The 23,457-nt window shown below is 36.8% G+C and overlaps 1 protein-coding gene across 13 annotated transcripts in view; it reads left to right on the top strand.

Annotated features, from left to right (window-relative positions):
• Positions 1-23,457, top strand: part of KIF21A (kinesin family member 21A) — a 149,314-nt gene that overhangs the window by 60,599 nt on the left and 65,258 nt on the right. For all 13 annotated transcript variants that reach the window (XM_045465116.1, XM_045465115.1, XM_045465117.1 and 10 more), the window contains exons 2-7: positions 16,824-17,046; positions 17,181-17,363; positions 18,760-18,909; positions 19,608-19,742; positions 20,555-20,722; positions 23,082-23,197. In XM_045465116.1, the coding sequence (XP_045321072.1) occupies positions 16,824-17,046; positions 17,181-17,363; positions 18,760-18,909; positions 19,608-19,742; positions 20,555-20,722; positions 23,082-23,197 (975 nt within the window). The remainder of the gene's footprint in view (positions 1-16,823; positions 17,047-17,180; positions 17,364-18,759; positions 18,910-19,607; positions 19,743-20,554; positions 20,723-23,081; positions 23,198-23,457) is intronic.

Below are 23,457 nucleotides of genomic sequence, written 5' to 3'. Positions count from 1 at the left end.
CTAAGCCACCCAGGAGCCCCTTGGGTAGTTGGATTTATAAAACGCACACTAAATACTTTATTTATGTTCATTGGCAACCATTGATGAAATGAAAAAATAGGGCTACTGGAAGCAGTCATTTTCATGGCTGCTCCTTTCTTGTGTCCTCTTCTTCCTATTCCCAGTGGTTGTCTCCTCAGCCCTCTGTTTTCACATAGCTGATTCCTCATTCTTCAAGTCTCTAATCAAATGTCACATTTTCTGAGAAAGAACTTTCTTAACCATGGCAGAGAGACTCTAATGTGACACCCAGTGATCCTCAACTGCTGATGTTCATGTCTTTCTGTAATCCTTCTGCCTTAGTTCAGGAAGTGCTTGTCACTTCTTTTAGGCAGTAGAATTTGGCAAGGGCAATGGGATGTCACTCCTCTGACTGCATTATGCTATATGAAACTTGGTTTTAGCAGACTGGAGCAAGAAATTCTCGTGGTGGTTTTGAAGCAACAAGTTGTCATGTTGTGAGAAGACCACCCTGCTAGGACCTAAGCGTGGAATTTAGGAGCTGAGAGCTAGTTATCTGTTAACAAGAAAACAAGAACCTCAGCTGCAAGCAACTGAATTCCGCCAACAAATTGAATGACCCTGAATTCTAGCTAAGAACATTGCCCAGATGATGGCTTGATTTCAGCTTGGTGAGACTGAACAGAGGCCCCAGTCTGGACTTCTGACTGACAGAAACTGAGAGATAATAAGTGTGTATCATCTTGGTCCCTAAATTTATAGTAATTTTTTACACAGCAATAGAAAATGAAATATAGATGTTCAGAGTTCTGTGTTGCTTGTGGATTTTTTTCCTCCACATCCTACCTCCTGTCCTGATGGGTGTGGCTATTAGTGTTTGGGGCAACCTTGTCCAAGGATCGTGGAGTGGGAAATGCAATCCAGAATAAAATTTATAAGCTTTAATATCTGTTGAGCTGAGAGCTGTCTGACATCATCCCATGAACCACTGATTCTACTACTGTAGTGTGAAGCTGCTTGACTGTGTAATGTCTAGAAACCTAAGTTATTAGGAATCACACTTTAAAAGAATTCTGTTACATCTCTACAGGTAATATGAGAAGGCTCTTTAGAAATGATAGATCTTATAATCATTATTACAATTTATTTTATTTTATTTTTTTAAAGTTTATTTATTTTGAGAGAGAGAGAGAGAAAAACACAAGTGGAGAGGGGCAAAGAGAGAAAGGGAGAGAAAATATCAACCAGGCTCTACACCATCAGTGCTGAGCCCAATGTGGGACTCGAACTCATGAACCCTGAGATTATGACCTGGGCCAAAACCAAGAGTCAGTTGCTTAACCGACCGGGCCTCCCCAGGTGCCCCTATTTGGATTTACTTTAAGTGAGAAACACTCTATTAGTAGAAAAGCACATGTTCCTTTGGTTGATTCCTTTTACCTTTTATTTCTTTTTCCTCAAAATCCTACCTACTCAAGGGACCTTTTAAATATTTTCTCCCCCTGTCATGACTCTCCTTCCTTCCCTTTTCTAATTTGGGGTAATGTCTTCCACCTATTTTATTGTTAGGCTTTGAAACTCAAGAGTCCTATATCAGCATTACCCGTAGGTTATTGGAAATACAATCTCATCTCTCACCCATACCCTCATCATCAGAATCTGTATTTTTAGAAGTTCCCCATTTAACTCATGTATAAAAGTCTGAGAAGTTAGGCTGTAAGCCTCTTTTATGGTCTTTAATTTTAGTATTTGCTTCATTTCTTGCATTAGGTGATAAATTCCCAGGTGTCAGAAACCAAATTTATTCATCTTTATTTCTCCTGCAGTGCCTACCACTTACATATAGAGGTGTGGAAAATAATTTACACAATAAATTATTTGTTAACTTGAATCAACCCTAGGAAGTGTTGTTTTCTGAAAACTTTTAATTCTTATAGTTTCAAATATCTGTTATTTAGGACATCATTTTGTTGATAAAATGGGAACCTTTCTAATCTACTTACAGATATTAGAGCTTTGCAGAGAGGGGAAAGCTGATGGAGAGCTCATTGTGGTTCAGAAATCTCTAATGACATTTTTATTCAATTGTTTCCTCAGAATGCATGAATGTAGTTCCCAGCTCTTTAGTATCCATGCTAATGGATGAGATTCTCTGACCTTCAATTCAAAGAAGAGGATTAAGTGCATTCTGTGCATTTATCAAAGATACTTTAGTCTCTACTGTTTCTCTCTTACGTTCATGAGCTAGAATATCTGAGAGAAAGCCAGCTTTCCTATATACCTGTCTTGCCCACTAGCCAGGGACCTTTTCACTTCCCTCTGATCTTGTTCTATGCCCTCTCAATTTTTTTCCAAATACAAAATAAAGGTAATAGACAAATTAAACTGGTGAGAATTGAATAGGGAATGCTGTTTGCATGTTTCATTGCTGATACTTCATGAAAAAATATAAAGTTCTATGATAGTCAGCTGGATTTCTAAAAACAATCTGTAAAAAATGAAGCAAATGTATAGAATTTAACTATTAGAAAGATAATTTCACTGATAGGTAATTTTATTCCACATGTTAACGTATGGGGGGGGTGTGTGGGGGAGGGTTTGTTAACTCTTCATTTTTGAGGACTGCTAAAATAACTTTAAAAAAAAAAAAGTCTCTTTATATTCTGAGCCCCAGTGAGACTCTTTCATGGTCAGTCCTGCCTCATAACACTTAGCACGCATAATAGTTTAAGATATTAGAGTTGTTTCATAGAGTGAATCCAATATCTTAGTCAGTGTATGCTTCTATAACTAGGTACTGTAGGCTGAGTGGCTTAAACAACAGATGTTTATTTCTCACAATTCTGAAGGCTGGAAAGTCCAAGATCAAGGTGCTAGTGGAAGGCCCACTTCCTGGCTTGCAGACAGCCGTCTTCTTACTGTGTCTTCAAATGGTAAGGAGAGAGAAAGAGAGCTTTGGTTTCTCTTCCTCTTGTTATTAAGGACACTAATTTCATTGTGGGAGCTCCACCCTCATGACCTCATTTAAATCTAATTACCTCTCAAAGGCCCCACTTCCCAATACCATCCCACTAGGGACTAGGACTTGGACATTAGAATTTTGGGAGGGTACCATTCACTGCATAGATACAGTATGACAATAATTAAAAACAATTTTTTTTTTACATTTATTTATTTTTGAGAGACAGAACACAAGTTGGGGAGGGGCAGAGAGAGAAGGAGACACAGATCCGAAGCAGGATCCAGGCTCCGAGCCATCAGCAAAGAGCCCAACGCGGGGCTCAAACTCTCAAATTGTGAGATCATGACCTGAGCCGAAGTCGGACACTTAACTGACTGAGCCACCCAGGCACCCCTGAAAATAATTTAAAAAATCTAAGGCTGCTGGGGTGCCTGTGTGGCTCAATTGGTTGAGCGATCACCTTCGGTGCAGGTCATGATCTCATGGTTTGTGAGTTCAAGTCCCACATTGGGCTTACTGCTGTCAGCTGCTATAAGTGTGGAGCCTGCTTCAGATCTTCTATCCCCATCTGTCTCTCTGTCCCTCCCCAACTCAAGCTCTTTCTCTACAAAAAAAAAAAAAAAAAAAAAAAAAAAAATCTAAGGCTGCTGAATCTGTTAAAAATGCCCCATTGGAATAAAGTCTTTTTTATTAAATACAAGGTGATTGGAAGTTAAGAGACATTGGTAGACTTGCCCTCTTGAACACGATTCATGTTTTTATTTTATTGGCAATCATATTACCTGTAATTGTTCTTGGAATCATCACAATATGAAGTTTTTAGAATTTTAGAGCTGATGCACAAGGGAGCTTTAGGATTATCTAGTTCATCTCTCACTATATGTAGGAATTTTCTCTACAGCATTGGTTTTTGAATTTACTTTTTGAACTCCAAATTATCTTTTTCTTTATAAAATAAAATCTTATAAATAAATAAGGAGCTGAATCTGCCATGTTTTTAAAAAATGTTTATTCATTTTTGAGGGAGAGATAGTGCTCACATGCACATGGGGGAGGGACAGAAAGAGGGGGATGTAGAGGTTCCCAAGCAGGCTCTGTGCTGACACTAGAGAGCCCAATGTGGGGCTCCAACCCATGAATCGTGATTTCGTGACCTATGCTGAAGTTGGATGCTCAACCGACTGAGCCACCTAGGTGCCCCTGAATCTGCCATGTGTTTTTTTTTTTTTTTCTCTTTTTCTTTTTTCATGTTTGTTTGTTTGTTTAGAGAGACAGAGAGCATGAGCAGGGGAGGGGCAGAGAGAGAGAGGAAGAAAGAAAATCCCAAGCAGGCTCCACGCTGTCAGCTTAGAGTCCAACATGGGGCTCAGTCTCACGAACTGTGAGTTCATGACCTGAGCTGAAATGAAGGGTCGGATGCCCAACTGACTGAGCCACCCAGGCACCCCTGAATCTGCCATGTTTTAAAGAAAGTGATGAATGACAAAGGTTCTCCACCCTATGTCCACACATCAACTTGAAGTCCTTCAGGCAGAGGAACTGAAAATCAAGAAAGGCAATTTATTACAAAGTTGGATGATAAAGCCAAACTTAATACATTAGAGTCAAACTCCAAATGCATAATTTTAAAGACATTTGCTTCTCTGAGTAGTTATAACAAACAATGGACACCTTGAAGCTGCTTACTTCTGATGATATGAGGGCTTGGTTTTCATAGGCCTATTTTCAAAGGAGCCCTGATTTCATTAAGGAACCTTAGGGGCTACTATGGGTGGGGAGCCTAGTGGTGAGGAATTCCTGGAGTACTTCTAGTAGAAGTGACTTCATTATATATTTTTTGCATATTTGGCTTTAAGACTAAGATTATGTTTGGGAGGAGAGTAGGTGGTAGAAGTAATGGCATTATTATGTGTGTATATGATTTGATAAGCATAGGGTGAGAAGGTCTACTACCCAATAAAGTATAAATATCACTGCTCATCATTGCTTCCAAAGTTTGGTGCTAGGCTGGCATTGTGTTACAATCTCTTGGAAGTTTAATTAACATATTAACTTACTAATTTAAAAATATTAAAAGTAAATAGTCTATTTTCATGTACTAACTGATTTGGTCAGGATCTTGGTGGGAGACAGATGACACATTCAGACAAAATGATTGGGGGAAGTGCGGTAGAGGATGGTTTGCACTAAGGAAACTCTAAAGGATAAGGCAGTACTCTGTTGTGAGCAATACCTACTGTTGTAGATGTCCTGTTAGGAGTTGTGGCCTTTGGTAAAGGAACATGGCCCACCAACAGGATCTGGTAGGAAGGAACCAGGTGAATGAATACCTTGACCTCATTCATGCTGTAAAATGTCCTATTGGCACCTCCCACTGCTAAACTGCACTGGAAGACTAAGAGAAGAGAGTCCATTGTTGTAGCTCATGAAGTTTAGTTTCCTAGGGCACAGAGTATGGTGAAGATGGATGAAGAATTGATCTGGAGAAGAAGACTAAAAGACATTTGGCAGAGATCCAATGTGGCTTTTGTGTGCCTTTTGGTGGCATCTTTCATCTTGCAGAGGGTGTTCCTTTTAGAAGATAATGTTTTAGTTTGGATGCTTACTTAGGTGGTGTCATAACATTTATAAAACATTCCTAAATTCTAGCCACTTTTATTATCCTGGTGCTTCTCTGCAAAGATCTATGTTATGACTGGGAACAAATGCACTTCCTGTATCTTTGTCTTTGCTTTGCCTGAACTGACCTTTCTTTCTTCTCAGCCTGGAAAATTCTAATCTCCTCTTAAAATCTAGGTCAAATATAATTTCTGCTGAAGCTTTTCCTGTAACTATCGTATTCTCTTCTGACTAATCTTTATTCCATTTCTCCTTTGTATACAATATTCCATTGAGCACATGCTTAATTTTCTTCCAGCTCTTTGTTTTTTTTCCCCCTCTCTGATAGCTACCTTTCTCAGGTTTTTGTTCTTGTTTTTAAAGTCTTTGCTTTACACACTGTTTGACATTTATTGGTGATTTGTTGACTCAAAGAAGTTTTCTGATGTTCTTGGGTTATAGACATGCTACCATGGACAGCCACCAGCAACAACAGAAATTTGATGAGCACTTTGAACAGTAGGTCGGTGGGTCATGTCATTACTTAAAGTGTCCCTTTTCCTTACTCCCTCAGTTTGTTGGAGTAGAAGGTCTTCAATTTTGGGGATAGAGGCTAAAGAAGAAAGCCCAGATTTTCTAAAAGTATTAATTACAGTGATGTAGAGGATTAGACTTTTCTCTAAATCCAGAATTTGGCTACTTTCTTCTTTATTTTGTCAGCCATGTGCACTATTTCACTGTAGTTCTCTGAACATCTGACTGGTACTTAACAGAGAAAGTAGCATTTGAGGCTTCCCCTTATGAAGTACTAGTTTCCTCACTTATGAGAAAATATTGTTCAGTGTGCTGTATCCTTAGTTGAATCATAGGGATGAAAAGGTATGAGACATGGGAGTGGAAGTAAGAGAAGTCAGTGTTCCATCATTCTTCCCCGCGCCCCCCCCTCTCCCCCACTTTCTTTCTCTAATTAGCCAGTGGGGAACTGTACTTGAGGGAAATAAATCTTTGTTTTTCTAAGTGGCATTGCAAGCCAGAGACTGAGTAGGTTAGTCTAGGAATTGCAGCCCCAAACATTAATGCATATCTTTTGGTGTTTCTGAGTGAGAATAAACGAGTCAGGTGGACCACACAGAGATGAGGCCATAGGATACATAGCTAATTATACAGATTAGGATAGGATTTCTGAGTAATTTTTAAAAGTGATTCATCATTAATGGATTAAAAAGAAATGAACTTCTCTCCATTTCTTCCATTCACATAAGAGTATACTTCCTGGTCCCAGGTACATACTGCTGTGCTTTATTGTTCTTAAGCATTTTACAGAATTAATCTCTTTAATGGAATTACCGAGGTGTGTTTCTTTCTTGAATGTCTTGGAGAAATACCTTTCTTCCCACCAATTATCACTGTAATTTAAGATCCATTCAGGAAGGGGAACTTCTTTTTGTGGATCTATGTTACTTATTATTTATGCCATGCCTGATCTCTTAAGAAAACAATTCAGCAAGGCCACAGATGGTCTACAAGTTCCTATGATTTGTCGGAAACTCTCTTCTAGAACAAAACATAGAGGGTTAGAGTAGACTCTTTGTTAATGTGCGCATACTAACTGGAATGGAACTAGGAGAAGATCAAAAAAAGGACCAGAAACTCCAGTGGCTTTGTTGTGGTGGCAATGGGATAGCTGTCCTGATTTTTAAGAAATGGAAGGGAGGAAATTAGTAAGTTATAGTTAACAGTAAAATATCAAATTGAACACTAGTAAGTAGCATCCAATATAATGATCATCCAAAACACTGACAAATGAGAAAAAGGCAAAGGATCTGAACAGTAGACAGATTTATTGGTGTCATGTAAGAAGAACAAAGGTGTTAACAAGGTGCCAAGTGTGCTACTTACAGATAGCTGTGAGTAAAAGAGCTACACAAAGTGGGAATCAGGTCAGATTATTGAGTAACCTGGAGAACTACCACAATCAAGTGGGGATGAGATCAGAATAACTCAAGCAAATAAAAGAAGAGATAGTTTACAAAGACATTTAGGTAATGGAAAAATTTGTCACATTTTTGAAACTGTAGATTAAGGACATCAGTGTATTCTGACAGGATAAGAGGTTAACAATGGCCAAATGCAGAAAGGAAGACATTTGTGTGTTATTTCCCTTCTGTTTATAGGGAAAAATAAAAATACCTTGACCAGTTAGGAAAAGAAAGACTTATTTGTTGTGATGCCTTTAATAAAACAGAGACAGAAGGATAGAAGTGGTAAGGGATAAGAGAAAGTCTGGAAGTACTGCAAAACTACTTGTGTTTAAAAATAGAGGTTTGGGGTATATGGGTGGCTCAGTCAGTTAAGTGTCGGACACTTGGTTTCGGCTCAGGTCATGATCTCACGTTTCATGAATTCGAGTCCCGCACTCTGTGCTGATGGTGTGGAGCATCACTCTTTCTTCCTCTCTCCCTGCTCCTCCCCCACTCACACTTTTGCACTCTCTCTCTCAAAATAAACAAACTTAAAAATAAATTAAAAAAAATATAGGTTTGGTTGCCAGCATGTTTGGACTTAGGTTAATGAGTGATGTTAGAAAAAAAAAAATGGTGATTGCACAAGTCCTAGGGGGTATAAATTATAATGGCATACATTTATTTATGTAAATCAGCACCCTTCAGTAACTATAAATCATTGATTAGTTATTTGTCAATATTGTAGTCACTAGCATTTAATCAAATTTAATTCAGAACAAGATGAAAATGTATTATAATAATTTATTTCCCCTTTTTAAAAAATATTAAGATCAGGCTTTAAATTTTTTTAATGTTTATTTATTTTTGAGAGAGAGAGAGAGAGAGAGAGAGAGAGAGAGAGAGAATATGAGTGGGGAAGAGGCAGAAAGAGAGGGAGACACAGAATCTGAAGTAGGCTCCAGGCTCTGAGCTATGTCAGCACAGCCATGAGATCATGACCTGAGCCAAAGTCAAACGCTTAACTGACCAAGCCACCTAGACGCCCCAATTTATTTCCCCTTTTTAAAAAAGCCTGTTACTCAGGAACTTGGTTCTCTTCCATTCGGATTGAAGTTTCTTTATTGGCTATATGGAGATAGTAAAAATGATGGTAATATTGAAAGGATAAAAATTCCCATTTTGACTCCTGTATGACATGTTAATATGAATAGCAGGATAATGAGGCTTGGTTATTTATTGCTATGAAAATGTTAACTTTAGGGTTATGACTTTTCATTGCAAATGGAGGTATAACATTATTTAGCTTGATTGTCTTTGCATAACAATAGATATTTGTATATTTGTATGTATATGTACACATATATATCCAGGTCGTGTTCACTGATGCATTATACCTCTATTCCTTACCTAATAGTTTTACATTTAATTGTTCTAAAGACTCAAGGCATCCACAGGGTGTTTTGAAAAATATGGCAATAGTTTGGGAAGCCTAAGAGAAAATCATGCATACCACGTTGGAAGGCTCAAATGGATTGAAAATGATAAAGGTGCCTTACAAAGGGACTGACCTGGAGAATTTTCAAGTGGTGCTGTAGCAACAATAAGAACAACACTTTATCTGTACATAGACTTTGCCACATATTATCTCATTTGTTCAACATTCTTTGAGGTGGATATTACAGTCATAATGGTACCATTTTTTAGGTAAGGAAACTGAGGCTAAGAGAGTGACTTGCCAAAGGTCCTAGTTAGTATGTAAGACCTGTGAAAGTCTGAGATTCTACCCTATTTATAAGTTAACAAACTAGTCTCTTACTGTGTCATGTATAGTGGCAGAAGCCACAGATTCCTGAGTTAGGACAGAGCATTGTAAGTTTCATGATGATTTGAACTGCTTCCCAATTCTCCTGCTTCCTCAGTTCATGGAGGCAATGCAGATAGGCCTGTTACATGGATGTCTTGCAAGCCATAGGGCATTGAGAAACACAAACTTGGGGATTCACTGATTTGATAGTAAGCAGGAGCAAGCTACCTCTTTGTCCGGTGGAAGATATTATCCCTAAAGGTTGCTTGCAGTAAAATGCAACTTTGAGAAATGATTCTTTTTTTTTTTAAATTTTTTAACGTTTATTTATTTTTGAGACAGAGAGAGACAGAGCATGAACAGGGGAGGGGCAGAGAGAGAGGGAGACACAGAATCAGAAACAGGCTCCAGGCTCTGAGCCATCAGCCCAGAGCCCGATGCGGGGCTCGACTTCATGGACTGAGAAATCATGACCTGAGCTGAAGTCGGATGCTTAACTGACTGAGCCACCCAGGCACCCCAAGAAATGATTCTTAAAGAGAGCAGTCAGGCTCTTGTATTCTTGGCATACCCAGCAAGAATGTGCAAGGATGCTCTGGTCTCATGGTGGATTGCCTCCTCCAACGGTATGTGGCAGAATTAAACTTTAAACTCCATCTTTTTGAATTTGATGACTAAAATTCTAGCTGAACAGGTAGCAACTATAAGCCCTTTACTCCCACCCCCATATATTTATCTTCTTCTTTTTTGGTCCTATCAAGAACATGTTGAAACTAGTCCTCTTGGCTTATTTGATATACTCAGTTACTGAAACCAGTTATTGTTACTATGAAGGTAGGAACAGAAAACAGCCGAATTTAAGGAAAACTTACTGGTCCTAGTTTCAGAATCTCCCCTAATCTTTACTAGCTACTGCCACTGCAAGGAGCTGTGTTTATGTTTTTATGAATGAAGTTCCTTGTTCCTATGGCACATGTATATTTGCTATAAAAGTTGAAGGGAATGATAGAAACCATAAAGAAATAAGGAACAAGTGGTGTAACTAATGGTGGATATAGGGGAAGAAAAGGTTGTTTATTGATACTTCTTTTAAGTCAGGATTTTGCTTTCTTTTAAAGTTTATTTATTTTTGAGAAGGAGAGAGAGAGAGAGAGAAGCAGAGAGAGAGAATCCCAAGCAGGCTCCACACTATCAGCATGGAGTCAGACACAGGTCTTGAACTCACAAACCATGAGATCATGACCTGAGCTGAAATCAAGAATCAGACGCTTAACTGACTGAGCCACCCAGGTGCCCTAGGATTTTACTTTCTTAAAGGAATAATTAAAATAGAATTTGAAGTTAGAAAGGACCATACGGATATTAAATCTAGGTTCCCTATCTTATAGATTAGAAGATTCAGACATAGAATGGTTGAATAACTGTTCAAGATCAGGTTTCTAGTGACAGAATAAAGTGATGTAGCAATGTTATTGTGATAGTCACATGCCTGGTAGTGAAATGTTCCCCCCTTAACTAGAGCAGTTTATAGGATTCAGTTAATAAATGTTTGTTACATTACTTTGTTTTTATAATTGAAGAAGACCTATTATCTGTCCTCAATTCATTTACTAGTAGAGCGATAAGAATTCAATTTGATAGCTACTATTCTAAAGTCATGTACAAATTGCATAGATTAATTCAAGCTTGGGGTGGTCAGGGGAAAGCTTTATAAAGGTACAGATGTTTGAGCTAGGTCTTGAAAAATGGTTTCTGTGCAGAGAGATGGAGGTTTGGCATTCCAAGCAAAACAAAAACCACATACTTTGGAATGGTGAATGAAAGTATATAAGTTGATCAAGAAATGATCAGTGGTTGGATGTAGCTGGATGTAACTAGAATTGAAAATGGAATGACAGGTAGAATATAGATTAGGAAAATATTAGATACCATGCTAAATAACTAAGACATTATGGGGAGGAAACACTGATATTTTAAAGGAAGTTGGCATATGAGGTGCAAAAGAAAAAGATTGGTCCAGTAATCAGAATGAGTAAAAAAAGGAAGAGATGTTATAGAAGCCAACTGCAGATAAAGATTTGAGAAATATGATATATGAAGAGTAACAGAATATGCCACCCCAAAGTATGCCACTTTGACATAAGGATTATTTTGAGTGGAAGGCAATTAAAAAAAAAAAAAAAAGCAGATAGAAGGAAAGATCTCTGCCCTCCTCCTATTTGTCTAAAAGCAGGAAATAAATTTGTAAAGGTTTTCCCCCACCCCTCTGGAACAGGAAGGACCAAAGTTAGTCACTAGAAATGGTAGCACAGGAGCCTACATAACAAACTTAGCTAGTTAGCCCTTATCTTCCATTAGTTTCTTCATACTCTCCCACTGTTTGCTGTCCTAGAAACTCAGCCCTTTTTCCTCTGTTAATATGCTATATAAGTCCAAGTTCTAACCACTCTTTGAATTATTCATCACTGAGTATTTCCATGTGTATGCATAATAGATATGTAAATAAACTTGTTTGTTTTCCCTTTGGTGACTACCAAGGGGAGTAGTCTTTTCTCAGTCTAATTTACAGGACTGCAGCCAGTAGAACCTAAGAGGATAGAGGGAAAAATGTTTTTCCTCCCCTGCAAGTTGTAAATAGGGTCAAATGTTGAAGAGAGGTGAGGTAGGATGAAGACTAAAAAGGGTCCACTTTATTTAGAAATGAAAAGTACCGGGGCGCCTGGGTGGCGCAGTCGGTTGAGCGTCTGACTTCAGCCAGGTCACGATCTCGCGGTCTGTGAGTTCCAGCCCCGCGTCGGGCTCTGGGCTGATGGCTCAGAGCCTGGAGCCTGTTTCTGATTCTGTGTCTCCCTCTCTCTCTGCCCCTCCCCCGTTCATGCTCTGTCTCTCTCTGTCCCAAAAATAAATAAACGTTGAAAAAAAAAAAAAAAAAAGAAATGAAAAGTACCTCTTTCTGAGCAGTTTCAGGAGAGTGTGAGAGCAGAAGCTAAAAGGCAACTGTATGTCAAGGGAAAAATTTAGATGTGGGAAAATGGAGATATTTGTTCATGTACTTTTATCTTAAAACTAAATAATGAACATTTGTATCATATTCTGTTTCAAGCCTTGAATTTTTACAACTAGGTACAATAAATTACTTTTCTGTTTTCTGTATGGCTCGTCATGGGTTTTCCCTTTCAGACCCACCCATTGGTCATTGGTCCACAAAGGATAAAGGGTTTGTACCTCATGCTAAGAAAAAAAGCACATTCTCTAGCAAAACTGTAACTATTTTCCATAATTGCCTTACTCTGCCTACATTCATTTCCAATGCATCATTTTTTAAAAAAACCTAAATAGAGATAGATCATCTCTATTAGGAAATTAATATTATAGGTAGAACCCACATGATTGTTGGTCTTTATAATATAATGTTGCTATATACTATGAGAATATCTTACTCTAAGTATTTATGACATAGGTGTTATGCATAATTGTTTTTCTTTAAGAAGCAGTTTCAAATGTTATCTACTTATGTAATACACATTTTGAAAAACCTGCAAGGCCTTATTACTATTTCTTAGTGTTAATGTTAACCAAAATGTTAACACTGATTATGTCTTAGTGTTGGGATTAGATGAATGTGTTTAATGTTCTTATTTTTATATAAAAATACTAAGAAAGGAGCTATTTCAAAATATTTAATAAATGTCAGATTCTGTTTTTAGTCTGTTATTTCCCAGAAGGGTTGATATATTTTGTTTATATATAATTTCAAATTATAGTTTTGAGATTGAAGTTTGTAGCTGGGTAAATTTCAAACTCTTCACATTATTAAAGTAGGTGAATTGGCATGGATTAGAACTTCATGGGAGAATTCTTGACTTGAGTATAAATTTAGGGAGTTGTAGAGTTTAAAATACTAATATCTGAAGGGGAATTGAAAGGGTGAATATATTTCTAACCTTTGAAGTATAGTCAACCTCCAATTGTCTACATGTGTAGGAGACTATCCCCTTCTAGGTGGGAGTTTCTCAGACTTGCCAGGAAACTGCCATTTGCCTGGATCCAGCTGAAAAGAATTCCACCCAACTTGGTGGTTTTTAAAACCACTCTCCCCTCCCATGCAAATGGGTGGAACTGCACATCATTCATGCTTCAAACACAATCCTCCTTGCCATTAGCAAGGATAAGAATCAGATGAATAGAGTTTAGGAGATTAAGTTCTGAATGGTATTGACATTCTAAAATTGGCTGTCATATCTGCAATTCAAATAGCATTACATTCCTTTGTTATGTTAAAATGAAATTAAAAGTATCTTAATAGCCAAATAAGTTAGCCTATGGTTATAATAATTTACTTAAAATTAATGAGGCACTGATTTCAGATAGTAGCCCAGTGCTCATTTTCATTTAGACAGTTTGTGTTTATTTTTATCTGTTTTATTACATGGGATTTGTTAAGCTTCACAGAACTGCTATAAAGAAGGGAGAGAGCAGAGTCCTGGGGGCATGAGGTCTAGAGAGAAAGCCTGTGTTCACGTATGACTTTATGTTGGAATGCAAAGAGCAAGAGCTTTCCAAAGATGTGAAATTTAAATAGAGACTGAAAACATGTGATGTTCAGGCTGGAAAAGGAGTTAGGAATTGAAAGGCTGGGGAAGTGTCCAGGAGAAGAGAGCAGTATATTAGAAGGTAGAGAGAGCATAGCTTGTTAGTAAAACTGGTTAAAAATAAGCCATCACTGCCACCACTATCGACAACCAAATCCTTTATTTCAGAGATGAAGCATGGCAAGAGGAGAGACCGCAGAGGGATTTAGGGATGTACTGAATGATTTTAAGCAAGGTAGTGACCTGATCAACTTCATATTTTACAAATATCACTGATACTGCAACATGTAGAACAGATTGGTGGGGGAAAGAATTGACATAGGCAGGCTAGTGAGGAGACTTGCAATAATCCAAGTAAGAGATAATGGTGGTGTTGATGGGGAAGGAAAGAAATTGGTGGGCTCTTGACTATTTCAGAGATAATTAATAGTTCTTGGAGATCAATTAAGTAGATGGAATAGGAAAGGGAGAGTAATTGAGGTTGACTCTCCTGTTTTTAGCTTGGCAGCAGTCAGGATGGTGATTCTCCCAAGGAGGTTGGGGATTTTGTTACAGTTTTCATACCATGATTGGATGAAGTAAGATAGGAAAAAAAGAGTTTGGAAAGAAGAGACCACTCATCAAGAAAACATGGAACCAGGAAGCCAAAGCTACTACTACATTAGCTGTTTTTGGTTGTAGCTTCATGTAAGAAACCCCTTTTTAATTTGTTATATCATTTTATTTTTATAGCAGTACATAAATATTATTTTCCTTTCCCCCTTTTTAATAATACAGTATCCTGCAGTCAAATAGTGTTAGATCTAAAAGAAACCTTGGAAATTATAGTTTCTATCCCAGGTGAGGAAATTGAAGCTCTGAGAGAAAGACTGCATGATAGCTGTGGAGTGACAGAAGTAGTTAAATCCAGATCTTCTAATGGCTACTCTCATCTTTCTACGGTATCTAGCCAGCTCCATGTTGATTATTGTGTTCCATTAAAACAAATAAGTGAAATTGAAGACTTGATGAAAGAAGAATAGCATTATCACAGAGGAAAGAAAAAAAATACATAAATGTATTGTTAGCACATTTTTTTTTTTGTAGTATGGAATTCTATTTTAGATAACCAAGGTTGCAGAAATTCAGTCCCTTCTCATTATTATCTTCCCTATCATTCCATTGACCTTCTATCCTAATGAACCTGAAAGGGTTAAAATTTAGGCAATCTGGACTTATGTTTTGTTTTATTTCTATCTAATAAATTGATGAACCCATTCCACTTCTATTGACCCTGTTTAAAAAAAAAAAACAAAAACAAACTCAGATCTCAAAAAATAAGAATGTGGAACCAGATTCCTTTAAAATCCTTTTTTTGGTCTGTCTTTATCATTTTATGTTTTCCATTGCTGGTTGTCTTTACTTTCTCCTTAAACTGCTTCTCTTTCATCATGGCAAATAGGAACCTTTTAAAAAACCTAGGTACAGTGAGTGATGTATATGTCCAAGATAGTGCCTTTTATTGATTAAATATAATAGGGCCATATTTTGGTTTGTTCTGTTAGCAACATATCAACATCTTTACTTTTCTTCTTTGAAAATAGGCCTTGAAATCAGAAAGAGAAGCAGAAGAGGAGGGTCCTAGAATCTGGAGCAGATGGGGGTGGGTGTAGGGTGGGTATAATGCTGTGGTTTTCCCAATAGTGGGAGGATACCCTAGGAGATGTGCTTGATGATTCACTGGGTTTTGGAAAGAAGAAAGTGGAACTTCTCTTTGTATTCCTTTTTAATTTCTGTCTTTACAAAATTCTGCTTTTGTGTATATCATAATACATGATATATCAATACAGTACATACACATCATTTATTATGAATATATATACATATATGTTGTGGGAGTGTGCTTCAGGATGTTAAGCTGACAGAAGGAAGTGGTTAAATAAGTTTGGAAACCATTGGTGAGGAATTTGCAAAAAAGACAAGTCAAGGGCATCAAGATAAAGATTATATTTTTAATTTTTCACTTTTGGGTATTGTCTTCCCTGGAAATAAAGAGAAGAAATTTAAAACAAAAACAACAAGACACAGCACTTTGGAGGCAGAATTTATTTAACTGATTCTTTACCTATTACAGAGTTATGGAAAAGTGTTCACCCACAAAAGTAATTTTAAGATTAATTTTTAAAAAAAAAATTTTTTTTCAACGTTTATTTATTTTTGGGACAGAGAGAGACAGAGCATGAACGGGGGAGGGGCAGAGAGAGAGGGAGACACAGAATCGGAAACAGGCTCCAGGCTCCAGGCTCTGAGCCATCAGCCCAGAGCCTAACGCGGGGCTCGAACTCACGGACCGCGAGATCGTGACCTGGCTGAAGTCGGACGCTTAACCAACTGCGCCACCCAGGCGCCCCAATTTTAAGATTAATTTTATTCTTATTCATGAATTTTGGGGATTGTCAAGTAACTCATTCTGAAATAGACTCAGTATAATTTAATTTATTTAAACTTTTCAACTGAAGGAACAGTAGTAGATTACATTAGTGTTTTAAAAATATTTGGCTAGGGGCGCCTGGGTGGCTCAGCGGGTTAAGCGTCCAATTTTGGCTCAGGTCATTATCTCCCAGTTCGAGAGTTTGAACTCTGTGTCAGTCTCTGAGCTGTTAGCACAGACAGATCATGTCCCGCTTCAGATCCTGTGTCTCCTTGTCTGCACTCCCTCACTTGTGCTCTGTCTCTCTCTCTTTCTCAAAAAATAAAATAAATAAAATAAAATAAAATAATAAAATAAAATAATAAAATAAAATAAAATAAAATAAAATAAAATAAAATAAAAAGATTTGGCCAAGAATTTTTAAGTCCTTTTTTTTTCCAGTTTTTTTTTCCAATTCATTTTAATTAATTTTTTTCCTGATTATTTCTCACAGAATAAGACCACAACTTGCCAAAGAGAAGATTGAAGGATGCCATATTTGTACATCTGTCACACCGGGAGAACCTCAGGTCTTCCTAGGGAAAGATAAAGCTTTTACTTTTGATTATGTGTTTGACATTGACTCTCAGCAAGAACAGATCTATACTCAATGTATAGAAAAACTAATTGAAGGTTGTTTTGAAGGATACAATGCTACAGTTTTTGCCTATGGACAGGTAAGTACCAAATTATTTTCATAGAAGCTATAACTTCGCAGAAGTGTCAGTTCAGTTGCGTTTTTAGTTTTGTTTCTTTAAGTTATATTATTACACTAAGCATGCATTTTTCTTTGTTCTGTTCTTTTATTCAGACTGGAGCTGGAAAAACATACACAATGGGAACAGGATTTGATGTTAACATCATCGAGGAAGAACAGGGTATTATTTCTCGTGCTGTTAAACACCTTTTCAAGAGTATTGAAGAAAAAAAACACACTGCAATTAAAAACGGGCTTCCTCCTCCAGATTTTAAAGTGAATGCCCAATTCTTAGAGGTAATAATCTAAGTGTGTCATTAGTTTCCTTTTACATCTTATCCTTAAGACCATAGCCCTTATGATTTTATACTCCCAGTTTGTAGTATAGTATTTGACACTTAGTGCTTGATAAATGACATCTGAGTAAACTAATAGGTAGTAGTAATAGGTAGTAGTAACAATAGATAATAAGTAATAAGTATTCATGTTAGTATTAAAAATTATAAACACTTGACCAGTGTTCATACAATAAAACAATATTGTTTATTTCAGACTCTATCTTATAATTACTGTTATACTGTAGGTAGGCTCACAAAGCTCTGGGAACTCAGTGACTAAAAAGGAGGGAAGGTGTGTGGAATAGTGAATTCAGGCTGTAGCACTAGCTGGGCTGCAAAAGCTGGTATTCCTGCTAGGATGTCCACAGATTGGGGCAGGTTTCGATTAATTTAGGGCAGTCTAGTGTGGTGGGAGGGACATGACAGTAAGAGGACATCTAGGATTTGAGCACTATTGCAGTTAGGTGGATGGCAACATTATAATTCTAGGTGCTCGGTCCAAAGAGGGTTCTAGTCTAGTTCTAGTCTAGATTACCTGAGCTAATCATTTTGATCATTAATTAAATTGTTCAGCATTATATAGCACAAAATAGGAAATGTAATTCAAATTTAACATCAGTTATCTTACTGCTGGTTTTAATGGACATCCCAATTTAGTAAAAACTAAGAATAATGTAATTATTTACATTATGTATTTCTGCGAAAAGAAAGGTAATAAATAGTGGAAAACAAAAAGACATAGCGTTCTTGTGTCTTCCCTTTCACCCTCCAAAATGTTGTTAGGCATTGTGACTTTAAGCATATCATTAGAAAAATAGGTGTATGAATCCTCTTCTAAGGTTGTGGTTCAATCTTCTTAGCCACTATTAATACAGAAACACTAATATTGCTGACCTTGGAAAAATACTAAGTGTTAATTTTTAGATACAGTAAGAAATGTGGTAGGGCAACAGGAAATATTTTTAACTGAAGTAGTAAAAATTCTTAAAAATTTCCCTAAGCTTAGGATTTTTCTGCATTTGGTATTTCTAAGTTTACTTGTATTTATAAATATTTGTTTATCTGTTGCAAATGATTAATAGATCATTTTAGCTAGTCTTCAACTCATTAGTCATGATTAAGTCATTTACTTTTCTTACTCTTATAAAGAAATCTGGCACTTATTTGTATTTGTAATAATAACACAAATTTTTGTATTATATTTATTTTATTTATTTATTTGTATTATTTTTATGTGTTATTTTGGAGAGATGTTATTATGAAGACATTCTAAGATATGTTTTAAAGATATGCACTGTATGTTAATAACCATGAGGCAATTTCTGCTGAAATTAAGCTTATAATATTTTTTGTAGCTATATAATGAAGAGGTTCTTGACTTATTTGATACCACTCGTGATATTGATGCAAAAAATAAAAAATCAAATATAAGAATTCATGAAGATTCAACTGGAGGAATTTATACTGTGGGAGTCACAACACGTACTGTGAATACAGAATCAGAGGTGACATTTATGTTAAAGTTAAAATAGAGCATATTTAATTTTATTTGATATCAACTTTATTGCTAGTTTGCTTAAGATCAGGATATGAAATTTGTATCCTTATATGTAATATGGAGTTAAAGTCTTGTCTTCTTTTCCAATATTTATATCCAATTTATATCAGGATTTTATTATATAAAATGTCACGGTTATGGTAAAGTCAGTACATTTATCATAGCATCAAAAGGATCTAAGACAGAGAAAGTTTTCTTTCACAGACAGAGAAAGAGAGTTAGATCATCGAAGGTGGACAATGAGACCCCAATTTTTTTGTACCTTTTGCTGCTACATATGTAGGACTATATCATGGTTCCTAAAGGGAAACTATTAAGAAAAATTACAGAAAAAATATTTCAGGAGAGGATACAGAAGGGCCTAAATAATTCAAGTTGTTGCTCAGTTTGTTCCAAAGTGTTCTTCTGTAACAGTTTTGGAATAGAAGCTGCAAATGTCAGCAAATGACAAACAATGGAATCTCAGTGTTTTCTCCTATTAAAAAAATAATACACTATTATACTATAAAGTTCAGCTCAAAAAGTGCCTGTAACTGAAATAATATGAAAATCATATGGTAGGTTTGGGACAGTAGCTCCGATTTCTGATCATATGGTATCATGTTTAAAGATTGTTCAAATAAAATCTGTCTTTCCCTTTTCCAGATGATGCAGTGTTTGAAACTGGGTGCTCTATCCCGGACCACTGCTAGTACCCAGATGAATGTTCAGAGTTCACGTTCACATGCCATATTTACCATTCACTTGTGTCAAACCAGAATGTGTCCCCAGATAGATGCTGTGAGTTTTTAGTTCTAATTTCTTAAACTTGCAGGCTTCGTTTTCCTAAACATCCACATAAATCCCAGGAGAGTACACTTGAACCAAATTTAGTTTGGCTAATCGTTCCTTTTCCTTTTTTTAATTTTTAAATTAAAAAAAAGTTTTTTTAATGTTTATTTTTTTCTGAGACAGAGAGACAGAGCATGAGTAGGGGAGGGGCAGAGAGAGAGGGAGACACAGAATCCGAAGCAGTCTCCAGGCTCCGGGTGGTCAGCACAAAGCCTGATGTGGGGCTCGAACTCACAAACCGCGAGATCATGACCTGAGCTGAAGTCGGACGCTCAACCGACTGAGCCACCCAGGCGCCCCTAATAGTTCCTTTTCCTAATGAGATGTCTTTGATCCTATTCAAACTGAAGCTGGCCAACTGTGTAAGATTTTGAAATAAAAAATTGGTATGTGTCTGCAGCAACCGTAAAGCAAGCTGTGGCTTTATGGTGATGGATGTAGTCATCTGAGACCCTTTCCTTTTGAGGACTGTGTATTACAGGTTTCTCTTCATCAACATAAACAAAGCCTCAGTTCATATCAGCTGGTTTCTGATTGTCAAGCTCCTTTCTACCTTTGTCTAGGCTTCTAATTGCCAGTAGATTTTTTTTTGCACTTACATTTATTTGGCTATTTGCCTATTTTTGAATATTATATGTATTAGAGATATATTTATATTTAACTTATTTGATATATAATATGTTTAATGAGGGCAAGGTGGGGTTGGAGGATATTTAGTGTCACATTAATAAAATATTTTTTATTATATTCCTCAATTGCAGGAAAATGTGACTGACAATAAGGTGATTTCTGAATCATCACAGATGAATGAATTTGAAACCTTGACTGCAAAGTTCCATTTTGTTGATCTGGCAGGATCAGAAAGACTGAAGCGTACTGGAGCTACAGGCGAGAGGGCAAAAGAAGGCATTTCCATCAACTGTGGACTTGTAAGACTGAGACTATGGCTTTGTGTTGAGAATATATCAGGGCTTTTCTATTGTCCTTTCCCCTTTTGTAATACATAATACCCAAGTGGAAATCCTTCATGCACTGAGCTGAGAAATGAAAGTTACAGTAAACTTATAAACTTAGGAGTAATGTACTGAATTCTGATCTCCTCACATTATAAGCTTTTTTTCTTCAAAACATTGCTAATTTTCAGGGCGCCTGAGTGGCTCAGTCAGTTAAGTGTCTGACTTCGACTTGGGTCATGATCTCACAGTTTGAGAGTTCAAGCCCCATGTTGGGCTCTGTGCTGACAGCTCAGAGCCTGGAGCCTGCTTCAGATTCTCTCTCTCTCTCTCTCTCTCTCTCTCTGCTCCTCCCTGACTCAGGCTCTCTCTCTCAAAAATAAACATTAAAAAAAGATTAAAAAAAATTAAAAAAAAGTTGCTAATTTTCATGTGTGTAAATTTAGTAGGGTTAAGTTTTATGCCATATATGCAGAAAAGAATACATATAGTGAAAATGATTTTTAAAATTCTTCCCACCTTTAGGGGCCCCTGAGTGGCTCAGTCAGTTAAGCGTTAAGCATCCGACTTTGGCTCAGGTCATGATCTCACAGTTGATGGGTTCTAGCCCCATGTCGGTTTCTGCCGACAGCTCAGAGCCTGGAGCCTGCTTCTGAGCTCAGAGCCTGGAGCCTGCTTCTGATTCTGTGTCTCCCTCTCTCTCTCTGCCCCTCCCCCACTTGTGCTCTGTCTCTCTGTCTCTCAAAAATAAATAAATTTAAAAAAAATTTAATTCTTCCCAACTTTAAAAATTTATTGTCAAAATTAATATTTTAATATTCAGTATTAAAGTTTTTGCTAACATTTATGACAGTCACTTTATTTTGGGAATTACAATCAATTTTTTTAAAGTAATGATTGTTTTTAAAATGAGAACTTCCCTAGATTATATAGGAATTAGTTTTAATACCATGCCACCTAGTGGTGTTTTTGGTTGCAAAGCACCTTATGTGTGCTAGCATAATGCTTTTGTTATATGGAAGAAAAAGTTTTAATGGCAGGTTTTTGTATAATAAATCTTTTCCTGTTGACTTCATTATAAAATGGACATTTGTTCCTGTATAAATGTAATAGCATCCCTAAATTTCTGTGATGTAGACAGCATCGGGTTCTGTGTTTTCTGCATTGTTTCTTTCCCTCCCTTCCTAGAGCTGGGGACTCCAATCAAATGGTCCTATTTTGCTAGTGATTGCAGCCCCTTGATGTGGAAATTAACAACCAAGGCTGAGTAAAGAGAGCCAGACCTCCAAACTCCCAACACCCAGCTTGATGCTTCCATCATATGGTTGAATGTTGTGGGAAAGGGAGTCACCTGGATCCTGGACTTTGCGTATTGATCTGAATTTCTTAGGAAATAAATACATAGTGGAATTGCCATTTGTGGTGTCAGGAAAAAACAAAAGTCTATTGATCTCTTTTCCTGTTTAGGCCACTGAAGCATGTTCAGATATATCTGGTAGAGTTCCAGTGTGGCCAGTGGTTAAAACTGAAGCTTCTCTGGAAAAGGGCCTCTAAGACTCAATGTAACACTGATGTTGGTCTCTGCAGGATCCACTGGCCCTGACAAAGACATGGTTATGGCTCTTTGCCTTACTGAAGGCGGGTGTGACCAAAGTGGAGGATAGTGCTTATGCTGTAGGTGCTAGTTTAGTTTTAGTGCAGTAAGAAAAACAGTAGGAGCGGCAGGAGGTGTGACTAGACAGTTCAATAATTTGACCTACTTTTAAAATATTGGGTGCTTAGCACATAGATTCATTGTATTTCTTAAGACAGCTATACTTGTGTTAGGAACACCTTGTTCAGAGAAATCATACTGATATTTTTGTTATGGTTAAAGAAGATTTTGTTTTACCATAAGGAAGCTATATTACAATAAGAACATTTCATGAATCTGTTGAACTAACTAAACACTTTATTTCTTCACTGAGTTGAGAACAACTTGAAACATGAATTGACAATTTTCTGGGGATACAACCTGATGCTCTTATAATTCTAGGGATGGTTATTCGTCACCAATTTTATAACATCTCTATTTTTAAAGAAAATCTCTGAGTAGAAGTTTAAGTATTTGTGAGTTATAGGTATATTATAGTCTAAATTTTGAGTGGTGTCAGTTTTTAGTAGTTAATATAGAAAACTTGGAAGTATACTTCATTTTTCAAAATTCAAATGTGAAACAAAACCAAACATAGATGTTCTCAGTTCTGTCTCTGCATTATTCTCTATAAGCTTTTTTATTTAAAGGTGTTATAATTACTAACATTTTATCACTTTCTTCTCTCTCTCTCTGTTTTAGTTGGCACTTGGCAATGTAATAAGTGCACTGGGAGATAAGAGCAAGAGGGCCACCCATGTGCCCTATAGAGATTCTAAACTGACAAGACTGCTGCAGGATTCCCTCGGGGGGAATAGGTATGCAAAAGTGATTATCTTCCATATTCCTGAATTTCAACTACTCATTAATTTTAAAGTAAATTTGTAAGATGATTTGTGACGATCATTTTTATTATAAAGCAAATTAATAGAATGAGGAACTAATAATTTGTAAGTACCTAAAATGCATGAGTCCTTTTGTATGTGGTTATTTCACAGAATCCTTAATAACATCCCCTGAGGTGGTGTTACTGTTCCTATCTTACAGAAAAGGAAATTGAAATCCAGGGAGGTTGAGT

Source organism: Leopardus geoffroyi, chromosome B4 (genome assembly GCF_018350155.1).
Source record: "Leopardus geoffroyi isolate Oge1 chromosome B4, O.geoffroyi_Oge1_pat1.0, whole genome shotgun sequence".
Classification (NCBI taxonomy): Eukaryota; Metazoa; Chordata; class Mammalia; order Carnivora; family Felidae; genus Leopardus; species Leopardus geoffroyi.
Note: the sequence above shows the minus strand (reverse complement) of the source record. Positions and strands in the feature narration are given on the sequence as shown.